At 39.5% G+C, this 20,189-nt stretch overlaps 1 protein-coding gene across 1 annotated transcript; it reads right to left on the bottom strand.

The window, feature by feature from the left end:
• Positions 1 to 1,186: 1,186 nt before the first annotated feature.
• LOC113312517 lies at positions 1,187 to 13,471 on the bottom strand. The gene is made up of 9 exons (XM_026561266.1): positions 13,425 to 13,471; positions 5,431 to 5,499; positions 5,270 to 5,318; positions 3,577 to 5,108; positions 3,378 to 3,489; positions 2,581 to 2,693; positions 2,211 to 2,495; positions 2,025 to 2,121; positions 1,187 to 1,873 (listed from the first exon to the last, which is right to left on the bottom strand). Exons 1-9 carry the CDS (start codon positions 13,469 to 13,471, stop codon positions 1,187 to 1,189), a joined length of 2,991 nt encoding a protein of 996 aa, XP_026417051.1.
• Positions 13,472 to 20,189: the final 6,718 nt, after the last annotated feature.

The raw sequence follows: 20,189 nt of genomic DNA, 5'->3' as shown, positions 1-20,189 counted from the left end.
TTCAGTGTTGCCTAATTTACACAGAATGGGAAATCAAAAAATTAGCAAGGACTAGAACTGTATCATCATTCTCAGTATACTAGTAGTTAAACAGAACGGGAAATCAAACAAATAATAAAACCCTAAAATGGGTTATAGAATCAGACATGTGTAACCTTCTTTTCCTTAACAGATCGATAAGGTGTTGGTGGTGAAGAAATCTTAAGCTCGATCTATTGATGGGTGTTGGTGGTGAAGAAATCTTAAGATCGATCTATTGATGGGTGTAAATAAATGAACCTTCTTTTCTTTAACAGATCGAGGAGATGAAGTTTGGTGGTGAATAAATCTTAAGCTCGATTTATTGATGGGGTTTTAAAGTTTCGTGGTTCAGGAGATGAAGGAGGAGGTTCTGCGGGAGATTGATGAAGAAAAAAAATGAGGAAAGGAAGATAAGTGGAGGAGAATCGTTGATGGGGAGATTGAATAGATAAGAAGAGGATAAAAAGATCTTCTGCAACCTTTATAAGAGTTGTAAAATAAAAATAACTTTGAAAAAAATGAAGCTCAGGTGAGATTCGAACCTGAGCCTCCTCTGTCCAAGTCTAAGACTCAAACCATTCTTCCACATTTACATGTGTGATTATATTTTACACTTACTTTTATATGTATAAAAAATTTCAACTCAGCCTTGCAAAAAAAAAGAGCAACAAATGCATCACTTTGCCTGAAACATACAAGGCATTATCTGAATTATACAAGGCCTACAATCACATTTCAATCAACACTCACAGTACCAGATTCATGCAAGTTTTGGTGAAGCAAACACCAGTTCTGAAGAATCTGCAAATGCTCAAAGTATTGACTGCAAAAAAAATACAACTGCAGAACTGCAAAAAAAGCAAGAAATTGGTTACCAATGCATGATTCAAGTAACCAATTTCTGCACATTACTTCAGAAAATCTGTATTTAGAACTCAATAAATCACCTTTTCTCTCCTCCTTCATCCGGGCTTGAGACCGACAATGAAATGATATATCATTTCAATGGCGAAGTTAAAAAGGGGGGTTCATCTCAAGAGAAACAGATAGCATATCATACCAACAATGTTGCAAGTCATAATTAAAGAGAAATACATAGAATGTCATTTTGAAAGCAAAATTACAATCTGAAGCAAAATGAAAGAAACAAAATAGGTTCAGCGCATCAGTGGAAATGAAAAGAGTAATTAAACCCACCATCAGTGGCACTTCTTTTTCGTTTTCTTATTCTTCCTGTTTTTCTTTTTTCGGGAACCACTAATATAGGTTCAACATCAGTTCTTACATAAGTCTCGGGCTTGTCATCCATTTGTAAGTCAAGATTTGAAGGATCCACTGGTAGGCATATTGTGTCTTCATGTTCATTGTATTGCTCTAATTCATGGAAACCCCTAGGTGGTGGTTTCAACATCACAAACCAATTAGACGAATCTGACTCTCGAGAATAGAAAACTTGTCGGGCTTGTGACACTAAAATGAATGGATCATTCTGATATTGGTTCTTATACTGACGTAAGTTGAATAATGTAAAGCCTTTTTCTTGCTTGACACCAAAATAGGTGTGAGCCCAGTCACATTTGAATATGGGAATTTGAAACATATGCTGGTAGTCCAACACAAGAATTTGTTCTAAAACACCATAAAAACCACTACTTATTTGTGATGCTGCAACTAAAGATTTTGACTCAATTGAAACACCACTGTTTTGTGCGACTCTTCGAATATCCTTCGTGATAAACCTTGACCCATTTATTTGCAAGCCTTTATATGAGACACATTTTTCTAAAGGACCATATGCCAACCACTGTATTGTACTTGATACAGATATGCCTCGACTAATTTGCATTTGAACCTATAAATATAATCTAGTTAGCAGAACACAATGACCACAATAATGGGTGAAAGCTCTATGAAAAAAGGAGGTATTACTCAGGTAAAATGAATCAAACATATAACAAATGACATATAACATATAACAAATGACCAAGTGGTGGTGCACGTACCTTTTTGCGTATCCAACCTGCAAATGTGTCTGAGTGTATGGAAAGGAGTTGGTCTTCACTGTCAGTATGGGAGGATCTTAACTCATCCATGTGCATTCTAATAAGAAAAAAAAAACTAATATGAAAAAGACCCATAAGGGTATTAACTAATAACAATTTCAAATGAACATATAACGTCATACTTACGTTTTATATGGGTCAATTGTTGTTGTGTTAAAAAGCACATATCTATGGGCGATCTTCAGCATATCACTACCAATATACACTTGAACACCTTTAGAAAGAGGACGCCCTGCCGGTGTGGAATCGTGTTGAATGTTTTCATTACGTATTTGATTTACTTCTCCTTCATCTGCTTTGTCCGTATGAACATCTAAATACCTGACGCACTCCATTCCCAAGTAACACTCTGTTATACATGCTTCAGGTTGTGCGTAATTTTTTACGTATTCTTTGAATATCTTTTTATACCTGCGATAGACCAAACCTTTAATTAATAGAACCAAACTCCCATTTACATTAATAAAATTTTTAATAATAATAAAACAAGTAATACCTTTCAAATGGATACATCCAACGATATTGTACGAGTCCACATAAACTCACTTCTCGAGCTAGGTGAATTGTCAAGTGTATCATCACATCAAAAAATGATGGAGGGAAGTACATCTCCAACATACACAAAGTCACAGCAATTTCTTATCCAAGTTCTAATAATCTAGTCAGATCAACATCCCTTTGGCATATTTCGTTAAAATAGGAACATAACCGGTTAATCGCAGTACTTGGCCCATCAGGTAAAAGTCCCTTCAGAGCTACGGGTAATATTTGTTGCATAAGAACATGGTAATCATGAGCCTTAAGGACACCCAAGCAACCATCCTTCCAGAAATGCCTCCTAAGATCAGAACTATACCCATATGGAACTTTCAAATTTCTCATCCTATTATAAAATATACCCTTTCCCTTGTCGCTTAAGTTATATGGCCTGGTTCAAGCCATGTTTTGCCATCTATGGTTTTTGGATGCAAGTCTTCTCTGATTCCCATACTTTTCAGATCATTACGGGAGTTTAAGCCATCTTTTGTTTTGTTATTTATATTCAATATAGTACTAATGAGACTCTCACAGACGTTTTTTTTCCGTATGCATAACATCAATATTATGACGTAGTAACAAAACCTAGCAAGGAATAAACATAACATAAAAGTATGAGCATGCAAGTCACTTGGTCGTACGTTCCATAACAGGGAAACAACATCATGATATGGTTATTAGGAACCTAGCACTGAGACTTACAATGCAGATAGGAATTTTATAGTGAAAAGAAGATAATTTGAGGTTAGAATTTACCTTCCAGTAAGTCAAGTCGAAAAATATCGACAGTTTGTTGAATATCGGATGGTCATGATCTTGTGCACCAGAACCAGCAGCAGCACTCGTATCGGCATCAGTAGCAACTGCCCTTTTCCGCTTCCCACACTTAGAGTTACCGTCATTTGCACCTGCTCATCTGCTCTGACCCTTTTTCTTCTTATTATTCTTCTTTAACTCTTTATTTTTCCTTTTCTCCGCCTCGTTCTGCTTCGCTTTTCCAAAGTCATTCACAATACTGCTCTGACGTTGAAAAGCCTCTGCACCAGACATAGTAGGTGGCTTTTCCTTCCTCTCAATCTCTCCATTAAAACATGCTTTCTTCTTACTCGATCGAAGAGAATGATTATGAGGTAGAAATCTCCTATGATTCATGTAAACAGTTTTACGACTAAACGACAAATAGTTTGAAAGAGTATTATCACCACAAATAGGGCAGGATGCCTTCCCTTTATACGTACATCTAGATAGGTTACCATAAGCAGGAAAATCGTTTATCGTCCACATCAATAATGCCTTCAAGTTGAAAATTGTCTTACTATACGAATCATAAACCTCGACCCCGTCATTCCACAACTTAACCAGATCATCAATCAGTGGTTGCAAATATATATCGATGTCTCTACCTGGTTGTTTCTTTCCTGGAATCAGCAATCTTAAAACAATATTGTCGCCTTGCATACACAGCTGAGGGGGAAGATTATATAACACAAGCAACACCGGCCAACAACTGTGGGACGCGGAAAGATCGCCAAAAGGATTAAATCCATCAGCAGCAAGCCCAAGACGCAAATCACGCGGTTCTGAAGAAAACTCTGGGAACTTTGTGTCTATGTGCTTCCAAGCCAAAGAATCCGTTGGATGACGCATCTTCCCATCTTTACTCTTATTAGTTGCGTGCCATATCAACTGCTGAGCTAACTCTGCTGATTTATACAATCTCCTTAATCTCGGCACAATGGGGAAGTATCTAAGCACCTTCACCGATATCTTCTTTTTGGGCTCGTCTATCATGTCAGCATCGTCCATGTTAGATGTGTCTTCCCTCCACCTAGAATAGTGACATTTAGGACATTCATCTGCGTCTTTCAAATCATTTCTAAACAAACAACAATCATTCTGACATGCATGTATTTTCTCATAAGTGAGCTGGAAAGATTTCAACAACTTCTTCACTTCATAAGTTGATTTAGGAAGACAATGACCTGGGGGCAACACAGAACCAAATGTCTTGAGAAGATCGTCAAAAGCCCTTCGAGATAAACCATTTACTGTCTTCTGCCTATACAACTCAGTAGTCATAGATAGCTTCGTGTGTGTAGTACAAACAGGGTATAAAGGGAAGTCATCCTCTTCAATCTCGTTCAGCAACCTTTCGTCGTGGTTTGGCAACCCTTCGTCCTGCCTAGGTTCACAAACCCCTTTCCATGGCTCGACATCGCCTTTAACATTAGCATATGTCCACATCTGGTAAAAAGTACGTTGACGTGTTGCTCCCTCTTCACGAACATTATTAAAATTGCTAACCTTCTCCCCGTGAAAAACCCACTCAGTGTAAGTAGGATCCATACCCCGTTTTAGCAAGTGCATATGTATTATACCAGGAGGAAGTGGTGTAGCAAGATTCTTACAATCCACACAAGGACAACTAAACTTAAAAGGATTTCCAAGTTTCTCATGAGCCAACTCTACGAACTTCTTTACTGCATCCTGGTATGGAACTTACCCCCTACATTAAAACTCCAATGGTTAGATCTCACTAAGATCAATTAATCTCATTATGATACATACACATCAAATGTAAAAAATGCATCTACAAGCCATGACCCTGTAGAGACAGTTATGACTTGGCTTTACCTTGGCCAACGAACCCAATCTTTATTCATCATTTTACAGTTATGAATCTCTATTCCCTTGCCACTGTGAATGAAAAACATTCTCATATTAAAACATATATAAAGTTCTAAAGGTTCAAAACTCTATCATTCACAGAACAAATCAAACAACAAGCCAATAACTAGCGCATACATACCATCCGTTAGCTAGACTTCTTTTCAGCAAAATTTGTACTTCACCTGCTACCCTATACAGTTGGCTCAATCTGCAAAAATCAAACAACCCAAAAAAAATTATTTCAACCATTTGCAGAATTGAATGCATCAATTTCGAAGAACCCAAAAAAAATTACTGCAACTGTTTGAAATGATTGAAATTAAATAAAACCCTAAAAATTTAATCCAAGCCAATCATCAAAATTTAATGGAACCCTAAAAATTTAATCCAAGCCAATCATCAAAATTTAATGCTACAAAATCATCAAACGAATTAAATGTAATGATTGAAAAAGGAATTTAATGCAACCCAATCAACAAACCTTAAATTTAATGCAAATTAAGATGAAACAATTACAAATTTTTTTTTTAAAGAAATCAGTTACAGACCCGTGAAACAGACCGAGAAGGTATTAACAGAGCTTAAGAAGCTTGATCTGTTGATGGACAAGCTCGATCTGTTGATGATGTTAACAGAGCTTAAGAAACTCTATCTGTTGATGAAGAAAAAAACGATATGTTGATGAAAAAGTTAAGAAACTCGATCTGTTTCCTCGATCTGTTGATGATGTTGAGTGATGGTGGTTTGATTGATGGTGTTTCGGCAGATGGAGGAGGTGTTTTCTGTGGTTGAAATGGAAGTTGTGATGCACTAATTTTTTTCTCATGGCCCTTTCACAACTCTTAGAAATAGTCGTCGTAGGGTTTTTTTTCGTCCTGCTAAACTTTTTCACTTCTGATAAAAAAAATCACTTCTGTTAATTTTTTTCACTTTTGCTAAGTTTTTTCACTTCTGCTAAATTTTTTCACTTCTGCTAAATTTTTTCACTTCTGTTTCGAAGTTGACGAATTCGTGCGTGTTTAGGGTTTATGAGAATATTCTCATGGAATCTTACCCGTAAACTGCTAAAGATCCATCGTTCTCGGGAAGTTCGAGTCTCGTAGTAGTTATCTCATGGCCAGTTTTCGATGCCGGAACAAGTTCACTTCTCGAAGTTGACGAATTCGTGCGTGTTTAGGGTTTATGAGAATATTCTCATGGAATCTTACCCGTAAACTGCTAAAGATCCATCGTTCTCAGGAAGTTCGAGTCTCGTAGTAGTTATCTCATGGCCAGTTTTTGATCTCAGAACATGTTCACTTCTCGAAGTTGACGAATTCGTGCGTGTTTAGGATTTATGAGAATATTCTCATGGAATCTTACCCGTAAACTGTTAAAGATCAATCGTTCTCGGGAAGTTCGAGTCTCGTAGTAGTTATCTCATGGCCATTTTTCGATCTCGGAACAAGTTCACTTCTCGAACTTGACGAATTCGTGTGTGTTTAGGGTTTATGAGAATATTCTCATGGAATCTTACCCGTAAACTGCTAAAGATCCATCGTTCTCGGGAAGTTCGAGTCTCGTAGTAGTTATCTCATGGCCAGTTTTCGATCTCGGAACAAGTTCACTTCTCGAAGTTGACGAATTCGTGCGGTTCTAGGGTTTATGAGAATATTCTCATGGAATCTTACCCGTAAACTGCTAAAGATCCATCGTTCTCGGGAAGTTCGAGTCTCGTAGTAGTTATTTCATGGCCATTTTTCGATCTCGGAACAAGTTCACTTCTCGAAGTTGACGAATTCGTGCGTGTTTAGGGTTTATGAGAATATTCTCATGGAATCTTACTCGTAAACTGCTAAAGATCCATTATTCATGCGAAGTTGCAGTCTCATAGTAGTTATCTCATGGCCAGTTTTCGATCTCGGAACAAGTTCACTTCTCGAAGTTGACGAATTCGTGCGTGTTTAGGGTTTATGAGAATATTCTCATTGAATCTTACCCGTAAACTGCTAAAGATCCATCGTTCATGCGAAGTTGCAGTCTCATAGTAGTTATCTCATGGCCAGTTTTCGATCTCGGAACAAGTTCACTTCTCGAAGTTGACGAATTCGTGCGTGTATAGGGTTTATGAGAATATTCTCATGGAATCTTACCCGTAAACTGCTAAACATCCATCCTTCTCGGGAAGTTCGAGTCTCGTAGTAGTTATCTCATGGCCAGTTTTCGATCTCGGAACAAGTTCACTTCTCGAAGTTGACAAATTCGTGCAAGTTTAGGGTTTATGAGAATATTCTCATGGAATCTTACCCTAAACTGCTAAAGATCCATCGTTCTCGGGAAGTTTGAGTCTCGTAGTAGTTATCTCATGGCCAGTTTTCGATCTCGGAACAAGTTCACTTCTCGAAGTTGACGAATTCGTGCGTGTTTAGGGTTTATGAGAATATTCTCATGGAATCTTACCCGTAAACTGCTAAAGACCCATCGTTCTCGGGAAATTCGAGTCTCGTAGTAGTTATCTCATGGACAGTTTTCGATCTCGGAACAAGTTCACTTCTCGAAGTTGACGAATTCGTGCGTGTTTAGGGTTTATGAGAATATTCTCATGGAATCTTACCCGTAAACTGCTAAAGATCCATCGTTCTCGGGAAATTCGAGTCTCGTAGTAGTTATCTCATGGCCAGTTTTCGATCTCGGAACAAGTTCACTTCTCGAAGTTGACGAATTCGTGCGTGTTTAGGGTTTATGAGAATATTCTCACGGAATCTTACCCGTAAACTGCTAAAGATCCATCGTTCTCGGGAAGTTCAAGTCTCGTAGTAGTTATCTCATGGCCAGTTTTCGATCTCGGAAAAAGTTCACTTCTCGAAGTTGACGAATTCGTGCGTGTTTAGGGTTTATGAGAATATTCTCATGGAATCTTACCCGTAAACTGCTAAAGATCCATCACTCTCGGGAAGTTCGAGTCTCGTAGTATTTATCTCATGGCCAGTTTTCGATCTCGAAACAAGTTCACTTCTCGAAGTTGACGAATTCGTGCGTGTTTAGGGTTTATGAGAATATTTAATGGAATCTTACCCGTAAACTGCTAAAGATCCATCGTTCTCGGGAAGTTCGAGTCTCGTAATAGTTATCACATGGTAGTTTTCGATCTCGGAACAAGTTCACTTCTCGAAGTTGACGAATTCGTGCGTGTTTAGGGTTTATGAGAATATTCTCATGGAATCTTACCCGTAAACTGCTAAAGATCCATCGTTCTCGGGAAGTTCGAGTCTCGTAGTAGTTATCTCATGGCCAGTTTTCGATCTCGGAAAAAGTTCACTTCTCGAAGTTGACGAATTCGTGCGTGTTTAGCGTTTATGAGAATATTCTCATGGAATCTTACCCGTAAACTGCTAAAGATCCATCGTTCTCGGAAAGTTCGAGTCTCGTAGTAGTTATCTCATGGCCAGTTTTCGATCTCGGAACAAGTTCACTTCTCGAAGTTGTCGAATTCGTGCGTGCTTAGGGTTTATGAGAATATTCTCATGGAATCTTACCCGTAAACTGCTAAAGATCCATCGTTCTCGGGAAGTTTGAGTCTCGTAGTAGTTATCTCATGGCCAGTTTTCGATCTCGGAACAAGTTCACTTCTCGAAGTTGAAGAATTCGTGCGTGTTTAGGGTTTATGAGAATATTCTCATGGAATCTTACCCGTAAACTGCTAAAGATCCATCGTTCTCGGGAAGTTTGAGTCTCGTAGTAGTTATCTCATGGCCAGTTTTCGATCTCGGAACAAGTTCACTTCTCGAAGTTGACGAATTCGTGCATGTTTAGGGTTTATGAAAATATTCTCATGGAATCTTACCCGTAAACTGCTAAAGATCCATCCTTCATGCTAAGTTTCAGTCTCATAGTAGTTATCTCATGGCCAGTTTTCGATCTTGGAACAAGTTCACTTCTCGAAGTTGACGAATTCGTGCTTGTTTAGGGTTTATGAGAATATTCTCATGGAATCTTACCCGTAAACTGCTAAAGATTCATCGTTCTTAGGAAGTTCGAGTCTCGTAGTAGTTATCTCATGGCCAGTTTTCGATCTCGGGACAAGTTCACTTATCGAACTTGACGAATTCGTGTGTGTTTAGGATTTATGAGAATATTCTCATGGAATATTACCCGTAAACTGCTAAAGATCCATCGCTCTCGGGAAGTTCGAGTCTCGTAGTAGTTATTTCATGGCCATTTTTCGATCTCGGAACAAGTTCACTTCTCGAAGTTGACGAATTCGTGCGTGTTTAGGGTTTATGAGAATATTCTCATGGAATCTTACTCGTAAACTGCTAAAGATCCATTATTCATGCGAAGTTGCAGTCTCATAGTAGTTATCTCATGGCCAGTTTTCGATCTCGGAACAAGTTCACTTCTCGAAGTTGACGAATTCGTGCGTGTTTAGGGTTTATGAGAATATTCTCATGGAATCTTACCTGTAAACTGCTAAAGATCCATCGTTCATGCGAAGTTGCAGTCTCATAGTAGTTATCTCATGGCCAGTTTTCGATCTCGGAACAAGTTCACTTCTCGAAATTGACGAATTCGTGCAAGTTTAGGGTTTATGAGAATATTCTCATGGAATCTTACCCGTAAACTGCTAAAGATCCATCGTTCTCGGGAAGTTTGAGTCTCGTAGTAGTTATCTCATGGCCAGTTTTCGATCTCGGAACAAGTTCACTTCTCGAAGTTGACGAATTCGTGCGTGTTTAGGGTTTATGAGAATATTCTCATGGAATCTTACCCGTAAACTGCTAAAGATCCATCGTTCTCGGGAAGTTCGAGTCTCGTAGTAGTTATCTCATGGCCAGTTTTCGATCTGGGAACAAGTTCACTTCTCGAAGTTGACGAATTCGTGCGTGTTTAGGGTTTATGAGAATAGTCTCATGGAATCTTACCCGTAAACTCCTAAAAATCCATCGTTCTCGGGAAGTTCGAGTCTCGTAGTAGTTATCTCATGGTTAGTTTTCGATCTCGGAACAAGTTCACTTCTCGAAGTTGACGAATTCGTGCGTGTTTAGGGTTTATGAGAATATTCTCATGGAATCTTACCAATAAACTGCTAAAGATCCATTGTTCATGCGAAGTTGCAGTCATATAGTAGTTATCTCATGGCCAGTTTTCGATCTCGGAACAAGTTCACTTCTCGAAGTTGACGAATTCGTGCGTGTTTAGGGTTTATGAGAATATTCTCATGGAATCTTACCCGTAAACTGCTAATGATCCATCATTCTCGGGAAGTTCGAGTCTCGTAGTAGTTATCTCATGGCTAGTTTTTGATCTGGGAACAAGTTCACTTCTCGAAGTTGACGAATTCGTGCGTGTTTAGGGTTTATGAGAATATTCTCATGGAATCTTACCCGTAAACTGCTAAAGATCCATCGCTCTCGGGAAGTTCGAGTCTCGTAGTATTTATCTCATGGCCAGTTTTCGATCTCGAAACAAGTTCACTTCTCGAAGTTGACGAATTCGTGCGTGTTTAGGGTTTATGAGAATATTTAATGGAATCTTACCCGTAAACTGCTAAAGATCCATCGTTCTCGGGAAGTTCGAGTCTCGTAATAGTTATCACATGGTAGTTTTCGATCTCGGAACAAGTTCACTTCTCGAAGTTGACGAATTCGTGCGTGTTTAGGGTTTATGAGAATATTCTCATGGAATCTTACCCGTAAACTGCTAAAGATCCATCGTTCTCGGGAAGTTCGAGTCTCGTAGTAGTTATCTCATGGCCAGTTTTCGATCTCGGAAAAAGTTCACTTCTCGAAGTTGACGAATTCGTGCGTGTTTAGGGTTTATGAGAATATTCTCATGGAATCTTACCTGTAAACTGCTAAAGATCCATCGTTCATGCGAAGTTGCATTCTCATCGTAGTTATCTCATGGCCAGTTTTCGATCTCGGAACAATTTCACTTCTCGAAGTTGACGAATTCGTGCGTGTTTAGGGTTTATGAGAATATTCTCATGGAATCTTACCCGTAAACTGCTAAAGATCCATCGTTCTCGGGAAGTTCGAGTCTCGTAGTAGTTATCTCATGGCCAGTTTTCGATCTCAGAAAAAGGTCACTTCTCGAAGTTGATGAATTCGTGCACGTTCAGGGTTTCTGAGAATATTCTCATGGAATCTTACCCGTAAACTGCTAAAGATCCATCGTTCATGCTAAGTTGCAGTCTCATAGTAGTTATCTCATGGTTAGTTTTCGATCTCGGAACAAGTTCACTTCTCGAAGTTGACGAATTTTTGCGTGTTTAGGGTTTATGAGAATATTCTCATGGAATCTTACTCGTAAACTGCTAAAGATCCATCGTTCTCGGGAAGTTCGAGTCTCGTAGTAGTTATCTCATGGCCAGTTTTCGATCTCGGAACAAGTTCACTTCTCGAAGTTGACGAATTCGTGCGTGTTTAGGGTTTATGAGAATATTCTCATGGAATCTTACCCGTAAACTGCTAAAGATCCATCGTTCTCGGGAAGTTCGAGTCTCGTAGTAGTTATCTCATGGCCAGTTTTCGATTTCGGAACAAGTTCACTTCTCGAAGTTGACGAATTCGTGCGTGTTTAGGGTTTATGAGAATATTCTCATGGAATCTTACCCGTAAACTGCTAAAGATCCATCGTTCTCGGGAAGTTCGAGTCTCGTAGTAGTTATCTCATGGCTATTTTTCGATCTCGGAACAAGTTCACTTGTCGAAGTTGACGAATTCGTGCGTGTTTAGGGTTTATGAGAATATTCTCATTGAATCTTACCCGTAAACTCCTAAAGATCCATCGTTCATGCGAAGTTGCAGTCTCATAGTAGTTATCTGATGGCCAGTTTTCGATCTCGCAACAAGTTCACTTCTCGAAGTTGATGAATTCGTGCGTGTTTAGGGTTTATGAGAATATTCTCATGGAATCATACCCGTAAACTGCTAAATATTCATCGTTCATGCGAAGTTGCAGTCTCATAGTAGTTATCTCATGGCCAGTTTTCGATTTCGGAACAAGTTCACTTCTCGAACTTGACGAATTCGTGTGTGTTTAGGATTTATGAGAATATTCTCATGGAATATTACCCGTAAACTGCTAAAGATCCATCGTTCTCGGGAAGTTCGAGTCTCGTAGTAGTTATTTCATGGCCATTTTTCGATCTCGGAACAAGTTCACTTCTCGAAGTTGACGAATTCGTGCGTGTTTAGGGTTTATGAGAATATTCTCATGGAATCTTACCCGTAAACTTCTAAAGATCCATTATTCATGCGAAGTTGCAGTCTCATAGTAGTTATCTCATGGCCAGTTTTCGATCTCGGAACAAGTTCACTTCTCGAAGTTGACGAATTCGTGCGTGTTTAGGGTTTATGAGAATATTCTCATGGAATCTTACCCGTAAACTGCTAAAGATCCATCGTTCATGCGAAGTTGCAGTCTCATAGTAGTTATCTCATGGCCAGTTTTCGATTTCGGAACAAGTTCACTTGTCGAAGTTGACGAATTCGTGCGTGTTTAGGGTTTATGAGAATATTCTCATGGAATCTTACCCGTAAACTGCTAAAGATCCATCCTTCTCGGGAAGTTCGAGTCTCGTAGTAGTTATCTCATGGCAAGTTTTCGATCTCGGAACAAGTTCACTTCTCGAAGTTGATGAATTCGTGCGTGTTTAGGGTTTATGAGAATATTCTCATGGAATCTTACCCGTAAACTGCTAAAGATCCATCCTTCCCGGGAAGTTCGAGTCTCGTAGTAGTTATCTCATGGCCAGTTTTCGATCTCGGAACAAGTTCACTTCTCGAAGTTGACGAATTCGTGCGTGTTTAGGGTTTATGAGAATATTCTCATGGAATCTTACCCGTAAAATGCTAAAGATCCATCGTTCATGGAAAGTTTGAGTCTCGTAGTAGTTATCTCATGTCCAGTTTTCGATCTCGGAACAAGTTCACTTCTCGAAGTTGATGAGTTCGTGCGTGTTTAGGGTTTATGAGAATATTCTCATGGAATCTTACCCGTAAAATGCTAAAGATCCATCGTTCTCGGGAAGTTTGAGTCTCGTAGTAGTTATCTCATGGCCAGTTTTCGATCTCGGAACAAGTTCACTTCTCGAAGTTGACGAATTCGTGCATGTTTAGGGTTTATGAGAATATTCTCATGGAATCTTACCCGTAAACTTCTAAAGATCCATCCTTCATGCTAAGTTTCAGTCTCATAGTAGTTATCTCATGGCCAGTTTTCGATCTTGGAACAAGTTCACTTCTCGAAGTTGACGAATTCGTGCTTGTTTAGGGTTTATGAGAATATTCTCATGGAATCTTACCCTTAAACTGCTAAAGATTCATCGTTCTTAGGAAGTTCGAGTCTCGTAGTAGTTATCTCATGGCCAGTTTTCGATCTCGGAACAAGTTCACTTATCGAACTTGACGAATTCGTGTGTGTTTAGGATTTATGAGAATATTCTCATGGAATATTACCCGTAAACTGCTAAAGATCCATCGTTCTCGGAAAGTTCGAGTCTCGTAGTAGTTATTTCATGGCCAGTTTTTGATCTCGGAACAAGTTCACTTCTCGAAGTTGACGAATTCGTGCGTGTTTAGGGTTTATGAGAATATTCTCATGGAATCTTACTCGTAAACTGCTAAAGATCCATTATTCATGCGAAGTTGCAGTCTCATAGTAGTTATCTCATGGCCAGTTTTCGATCTCGGAACAAGTTCACTTCTCGAAGTTGACGAATTCGTGCGTGTTTAGGGTTTATGAGAATATTCTCATTGAATCTTACCCGTAAACTGCTAAAGATCCATCGTTCATGCGAAGTTGCAGTCTCATAGTAGTTATCTCATGGCCAGTTTTCGATCTCGGAACAAGTTCACTTCTCGAAGTTGACGAATTCGTGCGTGTATAGGGTTTATGAGAATATTCTCATGGAATCTTACCCGTAAACTGCTAAACATCCATCCTTCTCGGGAAGTTCGAGTCTCGTAGTAGTTATCTCATGGCCAGTTTTCGATCTCGGAACAAGTTCACTTCTCGAAGTTGACGAATTCGTGCGTGTTTAGGGTTTATGAGAATATTCTCATGGAATCTTACCCGTAAACTGCTAAAGATCCATCGTTCATGCGAAGTTGTATTCTCATCGTAGTTATCTCATGGATAGTTTTCGATCTCGGAACAAGTTCACTTCTCGAAGTTGACGAATTCGTGCGTGTTTAGGGTTTATGAGAATATTCTCATGGAATCTTACCCGTAAACTGCTAAACATCCATCGTTCTCGGGAAGTTCGAGTCTCGTAGTAGTTATCTCATGGCCAGTTTTCGATGCCGGAACAAGTTCACTTCTCGAAGTTGAAGAATTCGTGCGTGTTTAGGGTTTATGAGAATATTCTCATGGAATCTTACCCGTAAATTGCTAAAGATCCATCCTTCTCGGGAAGTTCGAGTCTCGTAGTAGTTATCTCATGGCAAGTTTTCGATCTCGAACAAGTTCACTTCTCGAAGTTGATGAGTTCGTGCGTGTTTAGGGTTTATGAGAATATTCTCATGGAATCTTACCCGTAAAATGCTAAAGATCCATCGTTCTCGGGAAGTTTGAGTCTCGTAGTAGTTATCTCATGGCCAGTTTTCGATCTCGGAACAAGTTCACTTCTCGAAGTTGACGAATTCGTGAATGTTTAGGGTTTATGAGAATATTCTCATGGAATCTTACCCGTAAACTTCTAAAGATCCATCCTTCATGCTAAGTTTCAGTCTCATAGTAGTTATCTCATGGCCAGTTTTCGATCTTGGAACAAGTTCACTTCTCGAAGTTGACGAATTCGTGCTTGTTTAGGGTTTATGAGAATATTCTCATGGAATATTACCCGTAAACTGCTAAAGATTCATCGTTCTTAGGAATTTCGAGTCTCGTAGTAGTTATCTCATGGCCAGTTTTCGATCTCGGAACAAGTTCACTTATCGAACTTGACGAATTCGTGTGTGTTTAGGATTTATGAGCATATTCTCATGGAATCTTACCCGTAAACTGCTAAAGATCAATCGTTCTCGGGAAGTTCGAGTCTCGTAGTAGTTATCTCATGGCCATTTTTCGATCTCGGAACAAGTTCACTTCTCGAACTTGACGAATTCGTGTGTGTTTAGGGTTTATGAGAATATTCTCATGGAATCTTACCCGTAAACTGCTAAAGATCCATCGTTCTCGGGAAGTTCGAGTCTCGTAGTATTTATCTCATGGCTATTTTTCGATCTCGGAACAAGTTCACTTCTCGAAGTTGACGAATTCGTGCGTGTTTAGGGTTTATGAGAATATTCTCATTGAATCTTACCCGTAAACTCCTAAAGATCCATCGTTCATGCGAAGTTGCAGTCTCATAGTAGATATATGATGGCCAGTTTTCGATCTCGCAACAAGTTCACTTCTCGAAGTTGATGAATTCGTGCGTGTTTAGGGTTTATGAGAATATTCTCATGGAATCTTACCCGTAAACTGCTAAAGATCCATCGTTCATGCGAAGTTGCAGTCTCATAGTAGTTATCTCATGGCCAGTTTTCGATTTCGGAACAAGTTCACTTCTCGAAGTTGACCAATTCGTGCGTGTTTAGGGTTTATGAGAATATTCTCATGGAATCTTACCCGTAAACTGCTAAAGATCCATCCTTCTCGGGAAGTTCGAGTCTCGTAGTAGTTATCTCATGGCAAGTTTTCGATCTCGGAACAAGTTCACTTCTCGAAGTTGATGAATTCGTGCGTGTTTAGGGTTTATGAGAATATTCTCATGGAATCTTACCCGTAAACTGCTAAAGATCCATCCTTCCCGGGAAGTTCGAGTCTCGTAGTAGTTATCTCATGGCCAGTTTTCGATCTCGGAACAAGTTCACTTCTCGAAGTTGACGAATTCGTGCGTGTTTAGGGTTTATGAGAATATTCTCATGGAATCTTACCCGTAAACGGCTAAAGATCCATCGTTCTCGGGAAGTTCGAGTCTCGTAGTAGTTATCTCATGGCCAGTTTTCGATCTCAGAAAAAGTTCACTTCTCGAAGTTGATGAATTCGTGCACGTTCAGGGTTTCTGAGAATATTCTCATGGAATCTTACCCGTAAACTGCTAAAGATCCATCGTTCATGCTAAGTTGCAGTCTCATAGTAGTTATCTCATGGTTAGTTTTCGATCTCGGAACAAGTTCACTTCTCGAAGTTGACGAATTTGTGCGTGTTTAGGGTTTATGAGAATATTCTCATGGAATCTTACTCGTAAACTGCTAAAGATCCATCGTTCTCGGGAAGTTCGAGTCTCGTAGTAGTTATCTCATGGCCAGTTTTCGATCTCGGAACGAGTTCACTTCTCGAAGTTGACGAATTCGTGCGTGTTAAGGGTTTATGAGAATATTCTCATGGTATCTTACCCGTAAACTGCTAAATATCCATCGTTCTCGGGAAGTTTGAGTCTCGTAGTAGTTATCTCATGGCCAGTTTTCGATCTCGGAACAAGTTCACTTCTCGAAGTTGACGAATTCGTGCGTGTTTAGGGTTTATGAGAATATTCTCATGGAATCTTACCCGTAAACTGCTAAAGATCCATCGTTCTCGGGAAGTTCGAGTCTCGTAGTAGTTATCTCATGGCCAGTTTTCGATCTCGGAACGAGTTCACTTCTCGAAGTTGACGAATTCGTGCGTGTTTAGGGTTTATGAGAATATTCTCATGGAATCTTACCCGTAAACTGCTAAAGATCCATCGTTCTCGGGAAGTTTGAGTCTCGTAGTAGTTATCTCATGGCCAGTTTTCGATCTCGGAACAAGTTCACTTCTCGAAGTTGACGAATTCGTGCGTGTTTAGGGTTTATGAGAATATTCTCATGGAATCTTACCCGTAAACTACTAAAGATCCATCCTTCATGCTAAGTTTCAGTCTCATAATAGTTATCTCATAGCCAGTTTTTGATCTTGGAACAAGTTCACTTCTCGAAGTTGACGAATTCGTGCGTGTTTAGGGTTTATGAGAATATTCTCATGGAATCTTACCCGTAAACTGCAAAAGATCCATCCTTCATGCTAAGTTTCAGTCTCATAGTAGTTATCTCATTCAGTTTTCGATATCGGAACAATTTCACTTCTCGAAGTTGACGAATTCGTGCGTGTTTAGGGTTTATGAGAATATTCTCATGGAATCTTACCCGTAAACTGCAAAAGATCCATCCTTCATGCTAAGTTTCAGTCTCATAGTAGTTATCTCATGGCCAGTTTTCGATCTTAGAACAAGTTCACTTCTCGAAGTTGACGAATTCGTGCTTGTTTAGGGTTTATGAGAATATTCTCATGGAATCTTACCCGTAAACTGCTAAAGATCCATCCTTCTCGGGAAGTTCGAGTCTCGTAGTAGTTATCTCATGGCCAGTTTTCGATCTCGGAACAAGTTCACTTCTCGAAGTTGACGAATTCGTGCGTGTTTAGAGTTTATGAGAATATTCTCATGGAATCTTACCCGTAAACTGCTAAAGATCCATCCTTCATGCTAAGTTTCAGTCTCATAGTAGTTATCTCATGGCCAGTTTTCGATCTTGAAACAAGTTCACTTCTCGAAGTTGACGAATTCGTGCTTGTTTAGGGTTTATGAGAATATTCTCATGGAATCTTACCCGTAAACTGCTAAAGATCCATCCTTCTCGGGAAGTTCGAGTCTCGTAGTAGTTATCTCATGGCCAGTTTTCGATCTCGGAACAAGTTCACTTCTCGAAGTTGACGAATTCGTGCGTGTTTAGGGTTTATGAGAATATTCTCATGGAATCTTACCCGTAAACTGCTAAAGGTCCATCATTCATGCGAAGTTGCATTCTCATTGTAGTTATCTCATGGCCAGTTTTCGATCTCGGAACAAGTTCACTTCTCGGAGTTGACGAATTCGTGCGTGTTTAGGGTTTATGAGAATATTCTCATGGAATCTTACCCGTAAACTGCTAAAGATCCATCCTTCTCGGGAAGTTCGAGTCTCGTAGTAGTTATCTCATGGCCAGTTTTCGATCTCGGAACAAGTTCACTTCTCGAAGTTGACGAATTCGTGCGTGTTTAGAGTTTATGAGAATATTCTCATGGAATCTTACCCGTAAACTGCTAAAGATCCATCCTTCATGCTATGTTTCAGTCTCATAGTAGTTATCTCATGGCCAGTCTTCGATCTTGGAACAAGTTCACTTCTCGAAGTTGACGAATTCGTGCTTGTTTAGGGTTTATGAGAATATTCTCATGGAATCTTACCCGTAAACTGCTAAAGATCCATCGTTCTTGGGAAGTTTGAGTCTCGTAGTAGTTATCTCATGGCCAGTTTTCGATTTCAGAACAAGTTCACTTCTCGAAGTTGACGAATTCGTGCGTGTTTAGGGTTTATGAGAATATTCTCATGGAATCTTACCCGTAAACTGCTAAAGATCCATCCTTCTCGGGAAGTTCGAGTCTCGTAGTAGTTATCTCATGGCCAGTTTTCGATCTCGGAACAAGTTCACTTCTCGAAGTTGACGAATTCGTGCGTGTTTAGAGTTTATGAGGATATTCTCATGGGATCTTACCCGTAAAATGATAAAGATCCATCGTTCTCGGGAAGTTTGAGTCTCGTAGTAGTTATCTCATGGCCAGTTTTCGATCTCGGAACAAGTTCACTTCTCGAAGTTGACGAATTCGTGCGTGTTTAGGGTTTATGAGAATATTCTCATGGAATCTTACCCGTAAACTTCTAAAGATCCATCCTTCATGCTAAGTTTCAGTCTCATAGTAGTTATCTCATAGCCAGTTTTCGATCTTGGAACAAGTTCACTTCTCGAAGTTGACGAATTCGTGCTTGTTTAGGGTTTATGAGAATATTCTCATGGAATCTTACCCGTAAACTGTTAAAGATTCATCGTTCTCGGGAAGTTCGAGTCTCGTAGTAGTTGTTTCATGGCCAGTTTTTGATCTCGGAACATGTTCACTTCTCGAAGTTGACGAATTCGTGCGTGTTTAGGATTTATGAGAATATTCTCATGGAATCTTACCCGTAAACTGCTAAAGATCAATCGTTTTCGGAAAGTTCGAGTCTCGTAGTAGTTATCTCATGGCCATTTTTCGATCTCGGAACAAGTTCACTTCTCGAACTTGACGAATTTGTGTGTGTTTAGGGTTTATGAGAATATTATCATGGAATCTTACCCGTAAACTGCTAAAGATCCATCGTTCTCGGAAGTTCGAGTCTCGTAGTAGTTATCTCATGGCTATTTTTCGATCTCGGAACAAGTTCACTTCTCGAAGTTGACGAATTCGTGCGTGTTTAGAGTTTATGAGAATATTCTCATGGAATCTTACCCGTAAACTCCTAAAGATCCATCGTTCATGCGAAGGTGCAGTCTCATAGTAGTTATATGATGGCAAGTTTTCGATCTCGCAACAAGTTTACTTCTCGAAATTGATGAAATCGTGCGTGTTTAGGGTTTATGAGAATATTCTCATGGAATCTTACCCGTAAACTGCTAAAGATCCATCGTTCATGCGAAGTTGCAGTCTCATAATAGTTATCTTATGGCCAGTTTTCGATTTCGGAATAAGTTCATTTCTCGAAGTTGACGAATTCGTGCGTGTTTAAGGTTTATGAGAATATTCTCATGGAATCTTACCGGTAAACTTTTAAAGATCCATCCTTCTCTTGAAGTTCGAGTCTCGTAGTAGTTATCTCATGGCAAGTTTTCGATCTCGGAACAAGTTCACTTCTCGAAGTTGATGAATTCGTGCGTGTTTAGGGTTTATGAGAATATTCTAATGGAATCTTACCCTTAAACTGCTAAAGATTCATCGTTCTTAGGAAGTTCGAGTCTCGTAGTAGTTATCTCATGGCCAGTTTTCGATCTCGGAACAAGTTCACTTCTCGAAGTTGACGAATTCGTGCGTGTTTAGAGTTTATGAGGATATTCTCATGGG

The sequence above is a fragment of the Papaver somniferum genome, chromosome 9, assembly GCF_003573695.1.
Source record: "Papaver somniferum cultivar HN1 chromosome 9, ASM357369v1, whole genome shotgun sequence".
In the NCBI taxonomy this organism is placed as follows: domain Eukaryota; kingdom Viridiplantae; phylum Streptophyta; class Magnoliopsida; order Ranunculales; family Papaveraceae; genus Papaver; species Papaver somniferum.
The sequence above is the reverse complement of the archived record's forward strand: the minus strand, read 5'-3'. Positions and strand labels throughout refer to the sequence as shown.

What these genes read in the sequence shown, in the direction of transcription:
- LOC113312517 (XM_026561266.1), bottom strand. Translation starts at nt 13,471, where the DNA reads ATGAGACTGAAACTTAGCATGAAGGATGGATCTTTAGAAGTTTACGG. An exon ending in GGATCTTTAGAAGTTTACGG is followed by an intron (nt 5,500 to 13,424) that starts GTAAGATTCCAT and finishes TGATTTTTGCAG; the next exon opens with ATTGAGCCAACTGTATAGGG. An exon ending in CAGGTTGGATACGCAAAAAG is followed by an intron (nt 1,874 to 2,024) that starts GTACGTGCACCA and finishes TTATATTTATAG; the next exon opens with GTTCAAATGCAAATTAGTCG.